This window comes from Merops nubicus, unplaced genomic scaffold, assembly GCF_000691845.1.
Source record: "Merops nubicus isolate BGI_N331 unplaced genomic scaffold, ASM69184v1 scaffold7507, whole genome shotgun sequence".
Taxonomy (NCBI): Eukaryota; Metazoa; Chordata; class Aves; order Coraciiformes; family Meropidae; genus Merops; species Merops nubicus.
The window spans coordinates 13,627-33,886 of NW_008620896.1; the positions used below are offsets into that span (position 1 = coordinate 13,627).

Here is a 20,260-nt window from a genome sequence, read left to right on the forward strand (position 1 = left end):
CACTGCTGGGACTCATCCTGTACCCCCTGGCCCCCAAATGCAAAGGAAACCAAAGCCATGATCAGGGAGTATCTCCACAAGGCTTTATTCTCATTTCAGAGAGAAGAGCAGGACAAGGCTGCTTTGTTTTGAGGGCACTCTTCATAACGGCTGGCACAGCCCAGCCCAGGGACAGATTAGGGGGAATAATTTGGAGGGTGGTGCATGGGGATGCAGTGTGGCTGCAGCACACCCAGGCTGGAGGCAGAGGGGAGGGATGTCATGCTCAGGCAGCGTCCAGGCTTTAGACACCTCTGCAGACCACACCAGTGTTGCTCACCTCCGTGTCCAAACAGGCAAGAGGCAATGCTGCAAATACACAGGCAGGTGACAGAAGTCCCACCAGGCAGTGTGCAGGGGCAGGTCGGAGGTGAGAAGATGAGTAGGACACGGAGGATGTCCGCAGGGTTGAAGGCTGAGCCACAACTGTGCAGTGCTGTTCCCTGTGCAAGGATGGGACCTGGACCTGCTGGGTTTGGTGTGTGTGAGGGAGCTCAACAGGCCCCCTAGGCTGGAAGCAGGGTTAATGTGGGAGAGGTCTGAGGTGGCCAGGGTGGGTATGCTTGGTGTCACCTTCTTAAACTTCTGGGTGGAGTGTGGTTCTCAGGACTTTCATGCCCCACACCGTGGTACCCCACAGGGTCAGCGAATCTTCTTCAAATGCAGGTGGATCCCATTGCTGGACCTGAGGATTATCTGTGGTATCAGTATGGGAGGCTTGGATGGGTTGGGGCAGAGCTCGAAGCGGAGCAGGGTCAGTGCCAGCGCCACCTTTATCTCGTTCATGGCAAACTGCTGCCCGATGCAGTTCCTGAGGAGAAGATAACAAATGCTCCCACTGCAGCCTTCATCCCCAACCGGCCCTGAGCTGGGCTCACACTGTGTGCGAGCTGGGAGACCACCAGCTACAGTGACAATGATGCCACATCTTATCTAGGAATCCCCTGATGCTGCATCACAATGCACCCAGCTCTGCAGTGGGGTATTGCTCTTTTTTTATTGATAGGCATTGCAAAAAGATATGAGGTTGAGACAGGTGGGGCTTACTATGCTAGAAAGTGCTCCATGGATCCAGCTAAAACCCCAGACATCTCCAAAAGGTTATTTTTTGCTCTGTACAGAGTATCTCCTCTTGCAAGTTATGAGACTTCTGCATTCTGCATCTGTCCACTAATATAGCATGCAAACCAAAGAGACTCGGCCCCAGCTTGGCTTTGAGGTACACTAGGTATTCACCCCTAAACGTGGGAGCCTGGGCTCCCACTGCAGGCAACAGAAAAAGTAAACAGCTCCACAAATCCACCAAAAATGCGTGTGAAACCCCATAGTGACCACAGAGCTTGGGGTGTGGCAAATGCTCTGGAGCTGATGGAGCATGGTGGAGATCCTGTAGCAGAAAGCCTGCTTAGGTTGGCCAAGCCAGATCGATTTGCGGACACTGGGGTAGGATGAACTTCAGAACCTCATCTCTGAGACAGGTCTCCTATGCAAGGCAAGCCTACAAGGAAGGAGAGGTATGAAGGATGTCCCACCTGGATCCAGCAGAGAAAGGCAGGAAAGCGTGGGAGTGTCTCTGTGCTGAGTTCTCTGGAGAAAACCTCTGGGGATTATAAACCTGTGGGGAGTAATTTGGTCAATGTTTGGTCTGATATGAACACCATCAGTTTCTTCCCCAGCCCCCAAGGTAGGGCTGAATGTGATCTCTGCTGTTCCTGGGGGAGCTTCAGCTGATAGGCATCTCTCTACAAAGCCAGTGGGTGAATGAGAAGAGGGTGCTGGTGGCTGTGTGGATCTTTCCCTTAGAGATATCTAGATCACGCACTACAGTGCCCAAGATGCCTGCGGGTGTTTTCCATGGCAGCAATGATCAAGCCAGACTCTCTCATGTCCAGAGATGCCTGATCCTGGCCCTCCAGACAGCCACTGGAGAGAGGCAGCTGCACACTCTCCTTCAGGTTTCCCAGCTATTTATTTCCTTGAAGCCTTTAAGATACCAGCTTCAATTCACATACTGCCTGAAGGGCTTAAGACTTCTCATACCATGCTGGCACCTAAGGCTCTCCAGGGCAGCTGAAAGCACTCTGAGGATCTCTGTGTCACTGTGCATGAAGATAGACTATCCAACACTTTCCAGCTCTTTGTCAGGTTCAAAGCCTTTGAGGTGCTTGGTAATATCATTGAACTTTACATTTAGATATGGACTGTGGGAATAAGAGGGGTAAAAAGACATGACAGAGAGAGAGGCACAGGCTGCCTTGTTCAAGGGGAGTGGATGTCTGGGCTCAGAAATCATCTTCCCCTTCCTGTTATAAAGATGAAATACCTCAGGGTCCTCCCACACATCCCGGTTCCTGTGAATAGCAAATATGTTCACTGCAGCCTGGCAGCCTGTAAAAGGAAAGTGAAAAAAAGCTCGTGACACCTCAGAATGAAGCCCCGGGAGAAGTGTTTGTGGGATATTGCCCATCCCTCAGCTCTTCAGGGGCTGTTGCAGGAGATTTGGCATGGACAGCACCCAGCCTGTCCAGATAGGGCACCTCCTCAAACCCTCACAAGGAAGAAACAATAGCCTCAGAGCTGGGCCCCATTCTGGTATCAGTGGATGAACTTTCAGTCTTGGCCAGGCTCAGCACTCTGCAAGTCCTCTTTGAGCTCTGTGAACACTCCAGTGCCCTGGAGCATGTTCTTGGCCTCTCTCCAGCCACCCCTCTGGGGGAGCTGTGGTGATGACCTGTAGTTAGCCCTGTACAGTCCTTTGGAGGGAGAAGAGAGACCAAAGCCACACCAGCCACTCGGCACAGCAGCTCCAGCAAGGGTGCCCCACTTATCACAGACAGCAGTATGCAGGATGAACAAACTCAACAGACCTGCTGGCAAGGTGCGTCCATCGAAAAATGTGACGGATTTGGAGAGGTGTCGGGACACGGAAGGAACCGGTGGGAACAGGCGCAAGCTCTCTTTGATGCACATTGTGGTGTAAGTCATCTTCCCAAGGTCCTCCCTGAAAGCAAACCGTGGAGTCAGGCTGTGTTTCAGTGGCAGCAATGAGAACACCACCAATGGATGGGTGGCACCACCGTGTCTCCTGTCTCCTGTTGAGGTTTCTCCTTCTCCTAGTCCTCTCTTTGCTGCCAGCATTGCTATGTGAAAAGAAGAATGCTGCAGTGCAGATGCAGTACAAGGTGGATGAAGTTTCTTTCCCAGGATGAGTGAAAAGAGGTTTGAAAGGGGGTTGTAGTGAGGTGGGGGCCAGTTTGTTCTCCCAAGTAACAAGCAATAGGACAAGAGGAAACAGCCTCAAATTGCACCAGAGGAGGTTAGGAAAAATATTAGGACATTAGGAAATATTTCTTCACAGAAAAGGTTGTAAAGGCCTGCAACAGGTTGCCCAGGGAAGTGATGGAGTCCCCATCCCTGGAGGCATTTAAAAGGCATGGAGACGTGGTACCAAGGGACATGGTTTAGTGGTGCCCTGACAGTGCTGGTTTAACAGATGGACTTGACAATCTTGAAGGTCTTTTCCAACCAAAACCGTTCTATGATTCTATGAAAAGAGCTCAAAGTAAAGGAATAAGAAGCTCTGTCTCACCACTCAACAGTATCTCGGTCTCCCAAGATCCCTTGGATCTCCTCCCTGCACTGTTGCTGGTACTCTGGATGCAATGACAGGCAATAGAAGAGCCAGGAGATCCCACTGGCTGTGGTATCGTGACCCGCAAACATGAAAGTGTCCACCTCAGCACGGAGGTCCTCATCAGACAGTCCAGCTCCATTTGCATCCTAACAAAGTGAAGAGTTCATCATTATCAAGCACATGTTAATTGGACTCACTCCTTTGGCTATAAAAATAAACCCAGATGCTGACGAAAAAGGGCCCAGTTTTGTGTCTCTTGTATCTCCCTGTGTGGATGTAAACCTGTAGAAAATACGTTCAGTACATGTTAGAACAGTCAAACCCACTGACTGTTGACTCTCTGGCCAACAGAGCCACAGACTTGAGATTTAGTTGCATACCAGGTCCCACCCTAACAGAAGGACACTCTGATCCCCTACCAAGGGTCCCTGTTTTGGTTTTCAGTAGTTTGGTTTGAACAACTTTTGTTTCAGGTTGAGACACAAATGAAAGCAGTGGCTCCAGAAAGACAGAATGAGCACAGAGTGTGTCTCCTTTCTGAACACCAAATGGTAGCTTCTCTCTAGAGTATCTGAATATATCTGTGAAAGTAAAACTTCAGAAGGAAAGAAACAAAATCTCATGAGAGGACTACAGACAAGGTGGTCCCCTTGTAATCTTTCTAAAGCTCTCATTCTTCTCTGGTTTCTGACAGTTTGCTTTTTAAAAATTCTTAATATGCTTGATTAAAATGATGATGGAAGTCTGTCTGAGCTATTTATGTTCTGTTACTGCATCTCACAAGTTTGTATTTCCTTCCCTTTCAATCCATCTTTCCCCGAGCTAGGAAATCTGGAATGGGGAAGCCGTTGCCAGCAGCTCCAGCCAGGAGTGGTGGGATCCTTGCTGATGCATCTTTGGTGACATGCAGGTGTGGTCTTTGGCGTTTGATACAGTTATTTCAAACATTCACCTTGGTACAAAGAAGAATGTCCAGAAAATCCAAGTGTCTCTTCTTCTGGATCTTGTCAAGTTCCTTCTCACTGGAGAGCAACGTCTTCCTGTCTTTTATTACCTTATCTGCATGAGAGAATGATCAGTTAGATGCGTCCTGCACCTTCAGAGACTTCATGGACCTGTCTGCTTGGTCAGCAGATTGGACTCCATTTAACGTGTAACCCTCTGTCCAGCCCATGCTGCAACCCCTCTCTGAGATTCTCTAGCCACAAGTAGGGCAGAGGTTCGGCTGGGAGACAGGTCTGGGGAGAAAGAAATACCTGTGTGGGCATGGGCCAGCTTGCAGGCATCCCGAAACTCACGGCCTTTGTGTGTCAAGTCATAGAAGACATCCTTGTAAGAAAAAGTCTGGACTCTATTGCTTATAAGGTAGCTCAGGTCATAAACAGCTCTGATATAATAGTCTGAGTTGCTGTAAGGAGACCAAGATTAAAGCTGGTGTTAGCAACATGAGTGAGGAAGCACGAGTGCTTGCTTTCCCCGAATTTGAAGGTTCAGGCACTGACCTCTGAGTCTGACAGTTGGTATTATAACTGAAGGCACATTTCATGATGCTGTCTAGTGTCATCAAGCTGACATCTTGAAAGAGCTCCACGGACTTCCTCTCTGTGTTGTCCTTTTCCCATTTATCCTAGTGGTGGAGACAGGGGTAAGGAGGGACAAACTACCATCTACAACCAGGTCATATTTTCCTGTCCCTCTTCCCAGATCCACACTGCTACTTACTTTCTTTTCTGCAAGCAGAGGTCCTAGTTCACTATATATTCCGAGAATCCAATCAAACTCTTCTATGCATTTCTTTTTCCAGGTTCACTATTACTGGGCTAGGAAAGGTTACCCTAGCAGTGGCTGTTTTTATTGGCAAGCAGATGACAGAGAGAATAAGTGGAAAGGCCAGAGGAAGGGGAGCAGAGAAATTTCAGAACTTCAAAACTACCCAAAAAGTTCAATGGAACTCATGAACCATCTAAGTAAAACTTCTTTCCCTCAGTCATTCTCAGACCTGATTATTTTTGGTAGTGCACAGCTGAAAAGTAAAAGTAGCAGGAGCAGTGATTCTTACCAGCATCACTTTGACTGAGTCTGATATCAGGGCCACGTAAGACTTCAGCACATCGTAATGAAAGGCTGGGGTGAGCAGCTTCCGGTGCTGGAACCATTTCCTTCCACTCAAGAGCAACAGCCCCTGCCCTGGAGACACAAATAGCAAAGGCACAAGCAGCTCCTCTAGACCCCGATCTCAGCTCTGACAGCCTTACTACTGCTTTTGGCCAAGCACAGGCTAACGTGCAGGGTCTGCGAGGAGGAAGGCTTGGTGGTAGAGCCATTCACAGCAGTGGTCTTAGGATGCAGGACAAGCATGCCCACGTGTCCTTCAATACCGCCAGCTGTGCACACCTTATCTACCCTGAAACCAAACCCATGATGGCAGAGGCTCAGGACTTGCTCTTTCAGATAGAGTTTTGTGTCCTAAATCAAATATTTGGGTGCTTTTTGCAGCGCCTACTGTTAGTTGTTAGCAGGACCCTGGAGGGCTACCTCAAAGCTGCATGCAAGCCATGAACCTTCCTGTCCTTGATGTCCCTAGTTATCCATGGTAGCATTCTGTCCCTGAGCAAACTGAAGGTTGCCTTGTAAAGGTCAGGGTGTGTTCTCCAAGACAAAGCCACCTGATGTGCTCCATAACTAGGGGGGCATCACTGGTGCTAATGCTCACCTCCAAACAAACCCTCTCATTTGCAAGCTCTGGTTTTAGAATGGAAGAAAGCAAAATAGAAGAAGGCAAAAGAAACTGCTGAAATGTGCAATGTGGTTGGAAGGCATGAAGGAAGAGACTGACTTACCAACCCAGGGAGCCACGAATTTGTAGGGTATGTTGGGCTTACGATCTGTAAAACAAAATAGATACCAGACAGCACAAATGGCTAATGAATTCAACACAGCAAAAAAGAAAATGCAGGATAAATTAACTTTAGAGCTTGTCCTCTAAATTGCAATGTAGACCTAGTCTCATTTCAATGTGTAAAATACTCTGACATTAGAGGTGGAGTTTAAATGTGGTTTTCTACAAATATGACCTTAACGCACTTGAGAAAACTGGAGAAAGGTGTAACGAAAATTGTGTGTGGAGAAGAAATGTCCATGTCAAGTCTCACATTTGAGAACAATGAATGGGAACTACCTGAGATGCCCATGTATATTCTACTCACAGGTATCGTGCTCTACAGAAAGGAGCAAAGGAGAAGACATGAGAAGTTTTCTGAGAGTCATTGCCATGCCAGCTCACCCACGTTACTGGGTTTACTAGGAAACACAGATATTGTGGTGGTGAATGCCATAGAAGACAGTAAGACCAATGCCAATGGCAGTAGTGGGCTGGGAGGAACAGGCACATGGTCACTGTTTTGCATGAGAATACCAACAGCTCCGTGAAATCCAGGGGAGGGCTGGGAGTTTGTGAAGGGGAGCAAAGAAGGAATTGCAATAGCTGTGACTCCAGACAAGTTTCTCATTATTTTCTTAGCAGGGAAGTGTTGAGGACATGACTTCCCAAAACCAGATGTAGACACTTACCTGTATGGCCAAGTATGGTTTTGGCGTATTCAGGATGGTGGACTACTAGAGAAGGCAGGACTGGTCCAAACCATCTGGGAAAGGCATAGGGGTATTCTTCTCCCCACGACACAAACTGATTTAACATTTTATCAGCACTTATCTGCAATGACAGTTAAGCAGGGACTGAGAAAAAGAGGGATGTGCCAGTGCAAGCAGAGGCTAAACTTTCCCGCTCGTGTACAGCATACACAAGGCGTTCTTTCCTGGGAAATGAGGAGAGAGTGGCAGACTTGCCACAGTGAGGCTTTCAAAGCTGCAGGTGGATTCTTCTGGGTGCAGCAAAGGGACCATGCACAGGTGGCAAAGCTGTCTTAGCAGTGGGTATAAGAGGAGAGACTCTTGTTGGTAGAAGGCTGAAGACAGAAGAGAGACATTTTATAGTTGCTCTTATTTAAGTAACTTCCAGAAAGACCCAGAAATCACCTAATTCTGTGTTTAAGCACATCATCCCAAACAACATAACCTAGTTTTTTACCAAATCTTTACCAAAATGATCCCCATTTCATATCCAGGCACCCTTTTGGCACTGCCTCTGCAAAGAGGTCCTCTCCTGTAGGAGGAAACACGAGCAGGGGACATGCACACCCCACCCAGTGCCCTTTCATATCCTGACTGATATCTTCTACAGTTTTGAGACAAATCCAACCAGACTGAGCCCAGGTTCCTACTTACCAGGTGATTGTGGCCATAGAGCCAATGTTTCGGGGGACCAGGGAATGCCTCCATAGCTTTGATGACTTTCTTCCTCTCCCAGTAGAATTGGGCTACCTTCAGCAGCACAAAGATGACACCAAGCACCACAGATAGTTGTAAAACAACAACAGAAGGTCTGACAAGGTTGTCCAGCAGACACGCCATGCTGACCCTGTGTCCGAGATGCCGGACACTGTCTTCCCCTGCCTGCTCCTCTTCTGCTCTTCCCACGCCTGTGCCTGATAGGCTGCTAGGGGCAGGTAAAAATCCTCTCTTTCCTGCTCCGCTGAAGCTGAGCCTGGTGAAGCACTGCTGGCAGCAATTTATAGCAGCAGGAACATCATGGCCCATGAAGCAATGCGTCAGCTTGGCTGGCAACCTGCTGCTCTCACTCTCCCTTTGACCTAGTTCTAGCAACCTGTGGATGGAGGTGGCTTGTTAACAAATAACCTATATGTATTTGCTACTTTCTTTGAAGTCTCATACCCCCAGCAGCAAGTGAAAGCACTCACAGTCATCCATGCCCAGGTGGATGAAGCCATAGGAGCCATTTGTCCTCAGCCAAATTCAGGTCTGGAAGCCATTCATCCACCCGCATGCAGTGAGGAATAAATGGGCCACCTCTGCTCAATACATTGGCTGGCTGGATCTAGCTGCCTCCAGCTGTAAAAGCTCCGAGTGACTGCAACATCACACACTATTACAGAATCAAGAGAATGAACACAACCCAATCAGCACACAAGGGACTGTGACCATGTTCTCCAAGTGGTCCTACCATAGACATGCGTGTTGTACTTCTAAATTGTTGTAACCCAGGATTTGAGTTGCACGTTATGAGAGTGACTATAGCAAGAACATCTTGCTGCTAGCCAGGCTCTGTATGGATGGCTAACCAGCTCTGACTGTGGCTCCTTCTCTAGGGGAGGGGTACATTGCACAGTTAAATCCTATAAGCTGGCCCAAAGGGACCAGGGCTGGAGACTTTAGTAGACACACCTTTAGATGTTGTAATCAATGATTTGAGTTGCATTTATAGGAATTACCATAGCAAGGAGCACACAAAACAGTGGAGCACAACTCTTACAAACAGGAGCGCAAACGGAGCGGTGACCTGACTGGAGCTGGTTTTGGTGCCAAATAACTCTATGCAACACATCATCTCTCCTGCCCATAATGCATGGAGACCAAAGTCATGGACCAAATCAACTCAGTGGACACTTTGTGGACACGTGAACATTCTGTGGGTATTTTATGGGCATTTTACAGGGGTGGTCCATAGACTAAGGGAATGATACCTGTGTATTTTATCAGAGGATGGGAAGGGAGGTGATGGTTAATGAGCTTGTATTGGATAATGGGGTACCTTACCATGATGTAAATGGTATGGAATAAGAGTGTGCTGATTTGGGCTGGAATAGAGTTAATTTTCTTCATAGTAGCTGATATGGGGCTGTGTTTTAGATCGGTGCCGAGGACAGCACTGATGACACAGGGATGTTTTTGTTAATGATGAATGGCACCTAGACAGAGTCAAGGCCTTTACTGCTTCTCCCACCACTCCACCAGCAAGCAGTCCGAGGTGGCACAAGGAACTGGGAGGGGACACAGCCAGGACAGCTGACCCAAACCAACCAAAGTGGTGTTCCACATGGCATCATGCTCAGCATATAAAGCTGGGGGAAGAAGCAGCAGGGGAGGCACCTTCAGAGTGATGGTGTTTTACTCCCCAAGTACCTGTTACACGTGATGGAGCCCAGCTTTCCTGGAGATGGCTGAACACCTGCCTGCTGGTGAGAAGGGTCAAATGAATTCCTTGTTTTTCTTTGCTTATGTGCACAGCTTTTGCTTTAACTATTAAACTGTCTTTATCTCAATACACAACTTTTCTGACTTTTACCCTTCCAGTTCTCTCCCCCATCCCACTGGGGGCAAGTTAGAAGGTGGCTGGATGGAGTTTAGTTGCTGGCCAGGGTTAAACCACAACAGCAAGTCAGAAAGAAGACAAAACTGTTGCCCAGAAGAATCACCACGGTCAATAGATAAGACAAGGAGAGGGAGAGCAGTAGAGCAATAAAAAGAGCTGAAGCAAGTGCTTGGGTGGGCATCAGGTAGGACTCCTAGCAGTCCCTGAGCAGATCCTGCTGGTGATTTGGGCTCACATCCCATAGGTGCAAAGACCTGGAATGGCTTGGGGGGAATTGTGAGGTTGATGGAGGACTTGGGATGGAAGTCTGCCGCATGTGGGTCACTTCCAGGCATATTGCAAAAAGCAGGATCCTCAGATGTTTTGAATTCATTTCCCATTTGGATGTCAGGATATTATGAGGACCAAATGGATTATCAGCTGCTGAACATGGTAGTCTGATGCACTACTACATAGAGGCTGCAGAATTTTGTGGGCATTCCTCTTCAACCTAACATACATCTGAGATAAAGGTCTTCTGAAGTTTGGGTGCTCTCCTTTATTATGCCTTGGCCAATTGGAACCCATGTTTTCTGTTCACCGAGTCATTTCACTGAAAACACCTGCTGGTATTTGATGCTCATTGTTCAGGTCTATCTTATTTATAGAAACAGAGATATGGAGATTGTTGCCTGAAGTGAATCTGCACAGTGCCAATGAAAATATTTAAACTTTTTAGAGAGAAATAATATACTAAAAAATCTTACAAACCTCACTGTTTGGGAACAACATGACTGCAGGTCTGAATGATAGTGAAATGAGTAACTTTTCCCTCAGTTGGTTTGTGGTCTATTTGTTAATAAATGATCATAAAGATGAAGCTGTAGATACAGACAGTACCATTCATACTTCAGTCTCAGGGAGATTTAAAGTGTCTGGCTGCTGCAAACCCACGTGAGGGATTGTTGATATATTGCTCATCCATTGTGATGTGTTGCTTGCTGTGAGCAAGCTGAAGGTCACAGCGTCCTCTGGTTTGGGTGTAGCATGGGAAGGTGCTCCATCCTGCGCTCTTTTGGGGAGAAAAATCAACAGACTTCACAAGTGTTTAGTTGTGCTACACAGCACTCCTTGGGGATAAGTGTTGTTCAAGCAATTCCCTTTCACCCAAAATCCTTGTATGCAACTTCTCTGAGCTCTCAACCCCTCTGAGGAGCCCCACATCTGAGGGCATTTGGGGCAGTTTTACTTCACTTCTGTGCAGGTTCCCTTGCTGAAATGCACAACCTAATTCAGCATGGCTTTTTATTCTCTTCGTGGGTAGGTATAATAGTGTGCAGAGCAAGAAGACTCAGCCTGCACAGGCACAGCAATATTGCCTGTGGCTCCTTGCAATGGAGAGGGTTTGCCTTCCCTGCCACACAGTTAGAGGATGGTGAGTGCTGTACAAAGACTGAACCTTGCAGCTGAACGGTTCCTAGAAGGGCCCTGTGGTGGCTCCACACTCAGGAGGCTCCATCTTCACATCACCTGGAAGGATGTTTGACCATGCATCCCACTGCTTCTTTCTCCTTTTAGAAGTTCAGCCGTGGAATTTCTGAGTGTCCTGGGTTTGGCCAGGGTAAGGTTCATGTTCATGTTCACAATTGGCTGCAGCTGGGTGGGGCCACAGCTGGGATAAACAACCCAACCAGCCCATGGGATAGGCAATACCATGCTGGTGTCATGCCCTATATATAAGGGACTGGTTTCAGCTGGTGGTTGCAATGTGTGGCCGGAGCAGGGAGGTCTGTGTCTGGGATAAGGGGTTTGTTGTAATTTGCTTTATATACAATTTCACTGCTATTGTTTTTGGCTCTTCTCTGTTTTGTGTTGCTCTACTAAACTGTCCTTGTCTCAACCCACAGGCTTTTGTTTTTTTTTTTTTCTCCCTGATTCTTCACTCTAACACATGGTGGAGGCTGGGGGGGAGCAGCGGCTAGCAGTGGCTGGTGCTTAGTTGCCAGCTGAGGTTAAATCAGAATGCTGGATGAACCTGATCCCCCCCACTGACATCAGCTAATGCAGTATGTGGTCTCTGTCATGGGCATCATCCCCTAGCTCTCAGGTATTTTACAAATACTAGGCATGATGTATTTGAAGTAGCAGTTTCTAACAGTGACCTCCATCTCCAGCTATGACAGTGTTCCCAGATCTCCTAATTCACTTCTGGGTTTGCACCCTGAAGTTCACAGCCTGGACATGTCCACATAAGATAGGATGAGAATGCTGAGGTTGAGATGCCTGCCGTTGTGGGTACCCAGGACACAAATGGCACTGGGCACATCAGCTTGCTAACAGCCAGCTCCTACCGTGGGCATCCAGATGCCTGTGAAAGTTTGGGCTGAAGAGAGGTCTGTCCAGAGCTTCTGCATGCTGGTAGTAGAAGACTGCTCTAGAAACATACTTTTCTCTTGAAAGACATCAACTCTATGACCTACTCTTAGCCTGTTCCTGGGAAGCAAATGCTCTTCTGCTAATCTGCCAACACTGCCTATAACATTAATTTTTTTTTTCATCATTTCCCTAGAACTAGTGATTGTGTAAGTCCCTCAGCTGGGATAAGGTGACCCAGTCAACACTACACCTGTCTGCATGGCACTACGCTTTCATTAGCATAGCAGAAGATGGGCTGGAAAAAGCCAGTTAGAAAACCTCCTGTACCTCCTTAGTCTTGGGTGCTTTGGCTGCTTGAGCCAAATTCTAGCACATTTCTTCACTTCCCCAGTGTGACTGGTTCCTGATGTCTCTGATTCTTCAGACTGGGAAGAAGGCCCATAAAATCATAAATGGTTTCAGGCTGTAAGGGCCCTTTAAAGGTTGTCTAGTCCAACCTCCCTGCAGTGAACTGGGACATCTTCAAAGAGAGCAGGTTGCTCAGAGCCCCTCCAGCCTCAAGTGGAATGTTTCCAGGGGTGGAGCATCTGCTGCCTCTCTGGGCAACCTGGGCCAATGTCTCACAACCTTCACTGTAAAAATGCCTTCCTTCTATCTAGTCTAAATCTCCCTCCTTTAGTTTAAAACCATGAACCCTTGTCCTGTTGCAACAGGCCTTGCTAAAAGGACTGTCCCCACCTTTCTTGTAGGTCCTCTTCAAGTACTGAAAGTCCACAGTAAGGTCTCCCTGGAGCCTTCCTTTCTTGAGGCTGAACAAGCCCAGCACTCTCACCCTGTCTTCATAGGAGAAGGAGGGAGGAGTTGTAGTCTCTGGCTGGTGTTTGTCATTCTGCTTTCTCCCCATCAGTTGCTGACATGCTGCATCCTTTGGACCAGAGCCTGTTAAATCGTTACAGCCACATCTGTCAACAGTTTTGAAATTCAAAGAACACACTGACTCTCTGTGTGTTAGCTTGGAGAACATTCCTGGCAGACACTGAACAGCATTAGCTTTTCAGACACTTGGCCATCTTGACGAATCTAAGTGTACCTCATTATGGTGAGCCAGCTGGATCTGTGCATAAGTTCAGAGGAGAGCTAAAGTTTGTTCCTTAGGAGGCAGAAGGCTGCAATCTGTCAGGTTAGGCATTTCTTAGGGAAGGCTTTGACTGTAGCTAGAGCAAGAGGGACATGATCTGTCATGACAACTTTATACTCCTGAGCAGGAACACCTAATTCCAGGGACCTTGGGGCCATGCAAAGTATAGAAGCCACAACAAGTACTTCTAGTTCTTCCTATGACCCTCTACCTGTCCTGCAGCACTGTGATTAATGGGCTTCCCATCAGGAGAGGAGGCAATGCAGACCGATTGGCAAACTGGCCAGCTGGCTGGTTGGACAGCTGGCTGGAAAGCATGTGGCTTGCAGTAGGTCAAGAGGCTCATATTGATGCTTGTTGCCCACTTGAGGAGAAGGATGAACACACAGCACAGAGAGCCACTTTTGGGCTGTCTGTGCCACAACTATGGTTCTGCAGGCTGTCTTCAGAATATGGGGCTAATCTAAATAGACTGGCAGGTGAAGGGTATGAGGCAAGCAATGTTACCACATGCTTTCTCTTGTTACCATATGCTGTCACAGAGAGAATTTGGACAGGTCTGCCATGATGCTTGGGATTAGCCTTGAAGTTAGGTTCAAGTGGTGCAGGCTACAAGAGACCCTGTTGCCCATCTCCAATGGAATGTGCCCTGAAGCTGTTCCTCCTCCAGGCTTTCTTTCCTCTCACCCAGCTCTAAAGTGGCCTTTAGATACTTTCAGAGGCCTCTCTCTAGGAAACAGTCCATAAACAACTAGACTCTTGTCTGATTTTGCCTGTGACCATGGCCAGGAGGGAGGAGCAGGGGAGCTCCGTGAGGCTTAGGACATTGGAAGGTAAGATTACTACTGTGGGTCACTCATGGGAAGACCTGCAGGACACCCATAAATCCAGACATGTTGTGTAGTTGGGTGCCTTGCAAGGTCCACATAAAGAACGCAGGAGAGCTGGGGGTTGAACCTTTGGTGAGCACCAATGGACCTGTTTCGGGGTGTCCTGTGGCACCTGCTTGATCTTACTGGGCTGATCTGGACTTGTCCAGCACCTTTTAACAATTGCCTACAAAATAACTCTGCCAGTTATATACCAGTAACAAAATAACTCCAAAGTAACATAAATACTCTCTGGTGACAAAGTCCCTGGACAATGAGTTTGACCACGGGTTACTGAGCAGGGTAGATTTTTACCCATCTTGCTCCCTGGTAGTTGTTTAATAACCAGTAACAACTGTTGAGCGTGGAGTCAAGGGGATGTGGGTAGTCTTGAAGGTCAAGTGACATCTCAAGCATTGAGCTGGTAAGGAGAACATAGGGGACAAAGTGGCTAAACCCACATTTATGGGGCTTTGGAGCAAGAATCTGAATTTGGGTGATAACAAAGCTGGGTGTTTAATCCAGCCTCCATCCTCTGCACTTTCTGTTTCACTAGTGGAGGGGAGAGGAATGTCTTTTTCACATATTTTGTATATATTCTCAATCCCCATCCCTGGAAATGTTCAAGGCCAGGTTGGATGGGGCTTTGAGCAATTTGAGCTAGTGGAAGGTGTCCCTGCCCATGGCACAGAGGTTGGAACTAAGCAATCTTTAAGGTACCTTTGAACCCAAACCATTCTATGATTCTGTGATTTCAGAGGTTTCATGGCAAGAGGGACTGTGAATATTTGGTCTGACACTCCTTAGCCTGGGGAAGATAGCTCAGGGTTTTTTTCAGGGGAAGAAATCATGAAGGTTCAAAAGTGAAGTGGCCACAGATCTTCAAGTGGAAAAAAGTGAAAGGGGACAACACTGGTCTAGTCATTGTAAGGGGTTGGGAGAAGGCCAGAAACAGTCTACTTAGCACCAGGAAAATCTACAGCTCTGTTGTTTCCAGACATTTCAAATGGAGTACAGAGCTTCTGGAAAAAAGATCTCAGCATGACAAAGCAGCTACAAGGGCCTCCTGGTAGCTAGAGAGGTCTGGGGAGGTTGGCAAGGTGAACAGAGGCTTGGCTTGACCTTCTGGACATCTGAGGCTGGCCAAACTACAGTTGGGTGTTAAAGGCCACTTGGAAAGGTGGTGGTTAAATATTTGCCAAGAGGCTCTGCAGGGTTGGCTCGATGCCGTGGATGTCCACATGATGGCAGTGTATGCCACGACAGTCAGGCCGTAAAGGTAAAAAACCAAACCAAACCAAACCAAACCAAACCAAAAACAAACAAACAAACAAACAAAACCCAACCCAACCCAAACCAAAACAAAACAAAACCCAGCCAACCAAGCAAAACAAACAAACCCCAAACCAATCAACCACCACCATCACAAAACAAAACAAAACAAAACAAAAAAACCCACAACCTTCCCAAACTGCTACATTGAAGAATTCCCAACCTGCACTGCAACCATGGACACATCAGGATGTGGAAGTTTCTTTCAGGGTCTTGGGAATTTCTCCCCTTAGTTCAGAGACCTAAACAGAAGAAAGAGATCTTCCTCACTGATTTAACTCATTGTTGGCATTCATTGCAGAAGAACTGATTTACTGGGCAGGTGAAATGTAGGTGGTAAATTGGTACTTTGCCCCAGAGCATGACTTCTAGCAGCTGCTTTCCCCAGTTGTGTCTGTGTTTATTCGGATAAGAAGAAGAGTCCAGGCCCATCTGTCCCTGTGTGTTCCTGCAGTGCTTAGTGCTGACAGATGAAATGTAGCTGTAATGCCAAAAAACATAATAATGTTTCAAGCTTCCGAACACATGATATATGAGGAAATCCCTACAAGAGCCCAGCAAGTGTTGCAGAGTAATGTGAGCTGCCTGGATGCCGTCTGACGACACGTGTCTGAAGGATGAATTTATATCTGGTAGCTTTTAACACAGCTGTTTTACAAATATGTTGCAATACTTATTTAATTTACAGTCTGCTTCCAGTGTAAAATCCCAGCGGAGCTGGGTGGAAATTGCTGGTACAGTCTTGTAATGGTGTGGGTCCCGTGCAGGGACTGCATCCCCTGGCAGCATGAGGGAGCTGCTCTCACCCTGGTTCTGCTGCTACCGTTGTTCTGGGCAGCGTGAGGAGATACCACCACCAGCCTGCAATGGGCACGTACCCTGCGTGTGACTGGGATGTCCTCACCTGGAGTCCTGTGCCCAGCTCTGGAGCCCCCAGTACAAGAAGGACGTGGGCCTGTTGGAGCGTGTCCAGAGGAGAGCCACAAAAATGATCAGAGGGCTGGAGCACCTCTCCTATGAGGACAGGCTGAGGGAGTTGGGGTTGTTCATCATGGAGAAGAGGAGGCTCTGGGAGGACCTTATAGTGACCTTCCAGTACCTGAAAGGAACCTGTAAGAAGACAGGGGAAGATCTATTCTCAAGGGTTTGTAGTTACAAGGCAAGGGGTAATGGCTTTAAGCTAGAAAAGGGTAGATTTAGGTTAGACGTTAGGAAAAAGTTCTTTAATATGAGGGTGGTAGACCTTGAATAGGTTGCCCAGAGAGGTGGTGGGAGCCCCACCCCTGGAGACATTCAAGGTCAGGCTTGATAGGATGCTACCTGACCTAGTTGGAGATGTCCCTGCTTATGGTGGGGAGGTTAGACTAGATGGCCATTAGAGGTCCCTTCCAACCCATTACATTCTATGATTCTGTGTGGCTGTGCAGCTATTAAGACTGTCTTTGTGGGGAAAGGATGGCTGTGCAGCTATTAAGACTATCTCTGTGGGAAAGGAATAGGTGTGTGAGTAGATGGCATCTTTGCTCTGGTGTTATTGAAAAACCAAGCTGTAGCAATGAGAAAAATCCAAGATGCTTTTAAACAAAACAAAGACTTACCCTGTTGCACCCCACGCAACCCCTCTCACTAGTTCTTGTTAAATTAGTCACCTGAAGTTCTGAATCAGGCAGCCTAAGGTCAGCTCATCATCTTTTCAATTAGCCTTTTAGTAGAAAGTGGGGAAGGATTAAAGAATGAGGTGGCCTCTCTGCATCTGACTGTCTTTATTGCTCTGAGTTATACATCCCACGTGACCATGGCTTTTCATTATTACTATACCTCTAATACTTAGGAGGGGAAAGGTAACTGGGGGAAAGCACTCTCAGAAATTACATTCTGGAAAGATCTGGCTCACTTTGGCACTGGGACACAGTTGCCCCAGAAGCCCTATCAGAGCCTCAGCCCAACTCTCTCCAGCTGAAAAGCAGGGCAGCTGTGGAAGGTGCAGGATGATGTGGGATGCGGGACGTGGCACAGCAGGGAGCACTGGCCCACATGGCTCGAGGAGACTGAGAGCTGAGCTGCCGTGCGTGGTTGTTTTAATGTAAAGAGTGTGACCCTAACTCCTGGCCACAGGTCTTAGCACCAAGGAGACCATTGTGTGCAGGTCTGCTGCTGGGTTTGTGACTGCAGGGGGAAGAGGGATCTGCTCCCTTCCCGTGCCAAGAAGCCCCAGGCACAAAGCAGAGAGGAGGACAGGAGTGCTGCAGAGCACCTTTCCTTTTCCTTTGCACACACGGAGAGGCAGACTTTTCGCAAATCCTAAAAGTCACGAGAGGGCCAGTGGCTGCTCGATCCCAGGGCCAGGACCATGCCTGTACCAGACGATCCAGTTCAGAAAGCAGCAGTGCAGCTTTTCCTCTACCCTTGATTCAGTTTGCTACCAAAGCCTTAAGCAGAGGTACCTCTGAATCTGATACAGAGATGCATTTAATTTGCTTCTCTTGCCTTCCATTATTTTGATTAAAAATTTTTTCACTTTACATTTTAGAATACGTAGGCAGGGTATATTTTGGAATAAATGTAGTTGCCCTTATACTTACATCTCCAAACAGAGTCAAAGGACGTTGTCTCATTTCATCTAGTGACAGGAGATGTGTGAAAATTTTTGAGAAATATTTGTGCTTACGTGTCCAAGTATGATGTTTGCTTGGACTACAACAGCAGGATGTTATTGATTCATATTATTACCTTTGTCAGTCTCTATAGCTACAGAATAACCTTTGGAGAGATCATTGCCTCTCAGTCATTTCTGCTCTTGGTTTTGTGCAGTGGCTGGTCCTGCTGTTATTCTTTGTGCTTGTGCTTATGGACTCACATGATGTTCACTTCAGCTTTTTTTTTTATTTATTTATCACAGTGATTTTGTATCCTAATACTGCCCTCCAAAGGGCTTACAACGTCTCATATATGTATAACATCTTACATTTTAATAAGCCGTGTCCTCCACTTCAGTCACAACAACCCCAGGCAACGCTCCAGGCCTGGGGAAGAGTGGCTAGAAACTGCCTGGCAGAAAAGGACCTGGGGGTGCTGGTGGAGAGCCAGCTGGACACAAACCAGGAGTGTACCCACATGACCAAGAAGGCCACCAGCATCCTGGCCTGTACCAAAAATAATAAGTCCAGCAAGAGCAGGGAACTGATTGTGCCTCTGGATTTGGCACTGGGGAGGCCACAGCTTGAGTACTGGGGTCAGTTTTGGGCACCACAGTGTAAGAAGGACATTGAGGTGCTGGAGTGGGTCCAGAGAAGGGCACGAAGCTGGTGAGGGGTCTGGGGAACATGGCTCATGAGGAGTGGCTGAGGGACCAGGGGTTGTTTAGTCTGGAGAATGGTGAGTGAGGGGAGACCTTCTGGCTCTCTACAACTCCCTGAAAGGATGCTGGAGTGAGGTGGGGGTTGGTCTCTTCTCCCAAATAATCAGTGATAGGACAAAAGGCAATAGGCTTAAGTTGTGCCAAGGGAGGTTTTGATTGGATATTGGGAAGAATTTCTTCCTTGCAAGAATGGTGAGTCCTTGGTCCAGGCTGCCCTGGGGTGGTGGTAGAGTCACCATCCCTGGAGGGGTTCAACAAAGATGTGGACATGGTACTTGGCAACATGCTTTAGTGGTCATGGTAGTGTTGGGTTGATGGTTGGACTTGATGATCTTAGAGTTCTTTTCCAGCCTTTTATGATGCTACGATTCTAAATATATTCTGCCTCTCTACATCACAGGGATATCTCTGATTCCAACTCAAAGGCTGCACCTTGCATTTGAAGAGAGGACATTCAGCTGGAACGTGTGGGTACGTGTCTTCTGCTGGTGAGCCATGTGCACTGTGGCCTTCTTGGCACAAGGGCCACCTGCCTTGATACGAGCAGCACATTCTGCAGCATTCACCAGCTTTACTGCTGTTGCTTGTGTCCTGGGTCACTGATATAAGCCATTTTTGCAATCTTTGCCACACACTGTTCCTTCCAGAGCTTTCAGACACAGCCATTTCCATCCGTGCTCCATGGACAGCAGGCTTGCTGTCACTGTGACAGGTCTCTGCATGGCTCTGCCATGCTGAGCTCCACCACGCTGAGTCTGCTCAGTGTACAAGGATGACTGTGGGTCATATTGGTATCACCCCTGACACCTAGCTCCCCAGACGGAACAGCCCTAGTTTAGTACCTGAGGTGAGGTGAGTTTGCAGCTTGTACCCAATGAGCTTTTACCCAGTGACCCTGAAATATGATTGCACATAACTGAAGAAACTGGCTTTTATCAGCTTGTTACTTCCCATATCACTGAATGCTGTGACTGAGCAACTTGGAACCAGGTGCATTTACTGCTTTTCTCCTGGACGACAGCCTCATCAGAAGGAGATAAATCATTGCTCTCCTTTAACTTATTCCAGGATTTGAAGTGACCTAAGTTTTTCCCCTCACAAGCTATGGATGCAAATTCATGGCAGGTTGTGAATCTTTTGGTATTTTTTGTGTACTTGGGCTTAACAAAGTTGAAAATGAATTCAGGATGAAGCTGGATGATGCAGTTGCATTCTTTGTGTTACTCATGCATGCAGGTGATTTCTTTCTTTTACCAGTTCTTCTGAAATGGGAATCAGAGAAGTCAGAATCATAGAATCACAGAAT

General features: G+C 47.4%; 1 protein-coding gene across 1 annotated transcript; it reads right to left on the reverse strand.

The window, feature by feature from the left end:
• Window positions 1-681: 681 nt before the first annotated feature.
• Window positions 682-8,143, reverse strand: LOC103776728 (cytochrome P450 4A5-like). Its single transcript, XM_008944250.1, has 12 exons — window positions 7,958-8,143; window positions 7,244-7,385; window positions 6,514-6,558; window positions 5,733-5,860; window positions 5,176-5,300; window positions 4,930-5,081; window positions 4,626-4,732; window positions 3,629-3,819; window positions 2,907-3,040; window positions 2,363-2,427; window positions 1,572-1,654; window positions 682-850 (listed from the first exon to the last, which is right to left on the reverse strand). The coding sequence occupies exons 1-12, from the start codon at window positions 8,141-8,143 to the stop codon at window positions 682-684; spliced, it is 1,527 nt and encodes a 508-aa protein (XP_008942498.1).
• Between the last annotated feature and the right edge of the window lie 12,117 nt (window positions 8,144-20,260).

Excerpts from the sequence above, each read along its gene's own strand:
- LOC103776728 (XM_008944250.1), bottom strand. The coding sequence starts at position 8,143 with ATGGCGTGTCTGCTGGACAACCTTGTCAGACCTTCTGTTGTTGTTTTA. Across the intron at positions 5,861-6,513 it reads ATTCGTGGCTCCCTGGGTTG|GGCAGGGGCTGTTGCTCTTG; the intron begins GTAAGTCAGTCT and ends TTGTGTCTCCAG. Across the intron at positions 1,655-2,362 it reads ATGTGTGGGAGGACCCTGAG|GTTTATAATCCCCAGAGGTT; the intron begins GTATTTCATCTT and ends TACTCCCCACAG.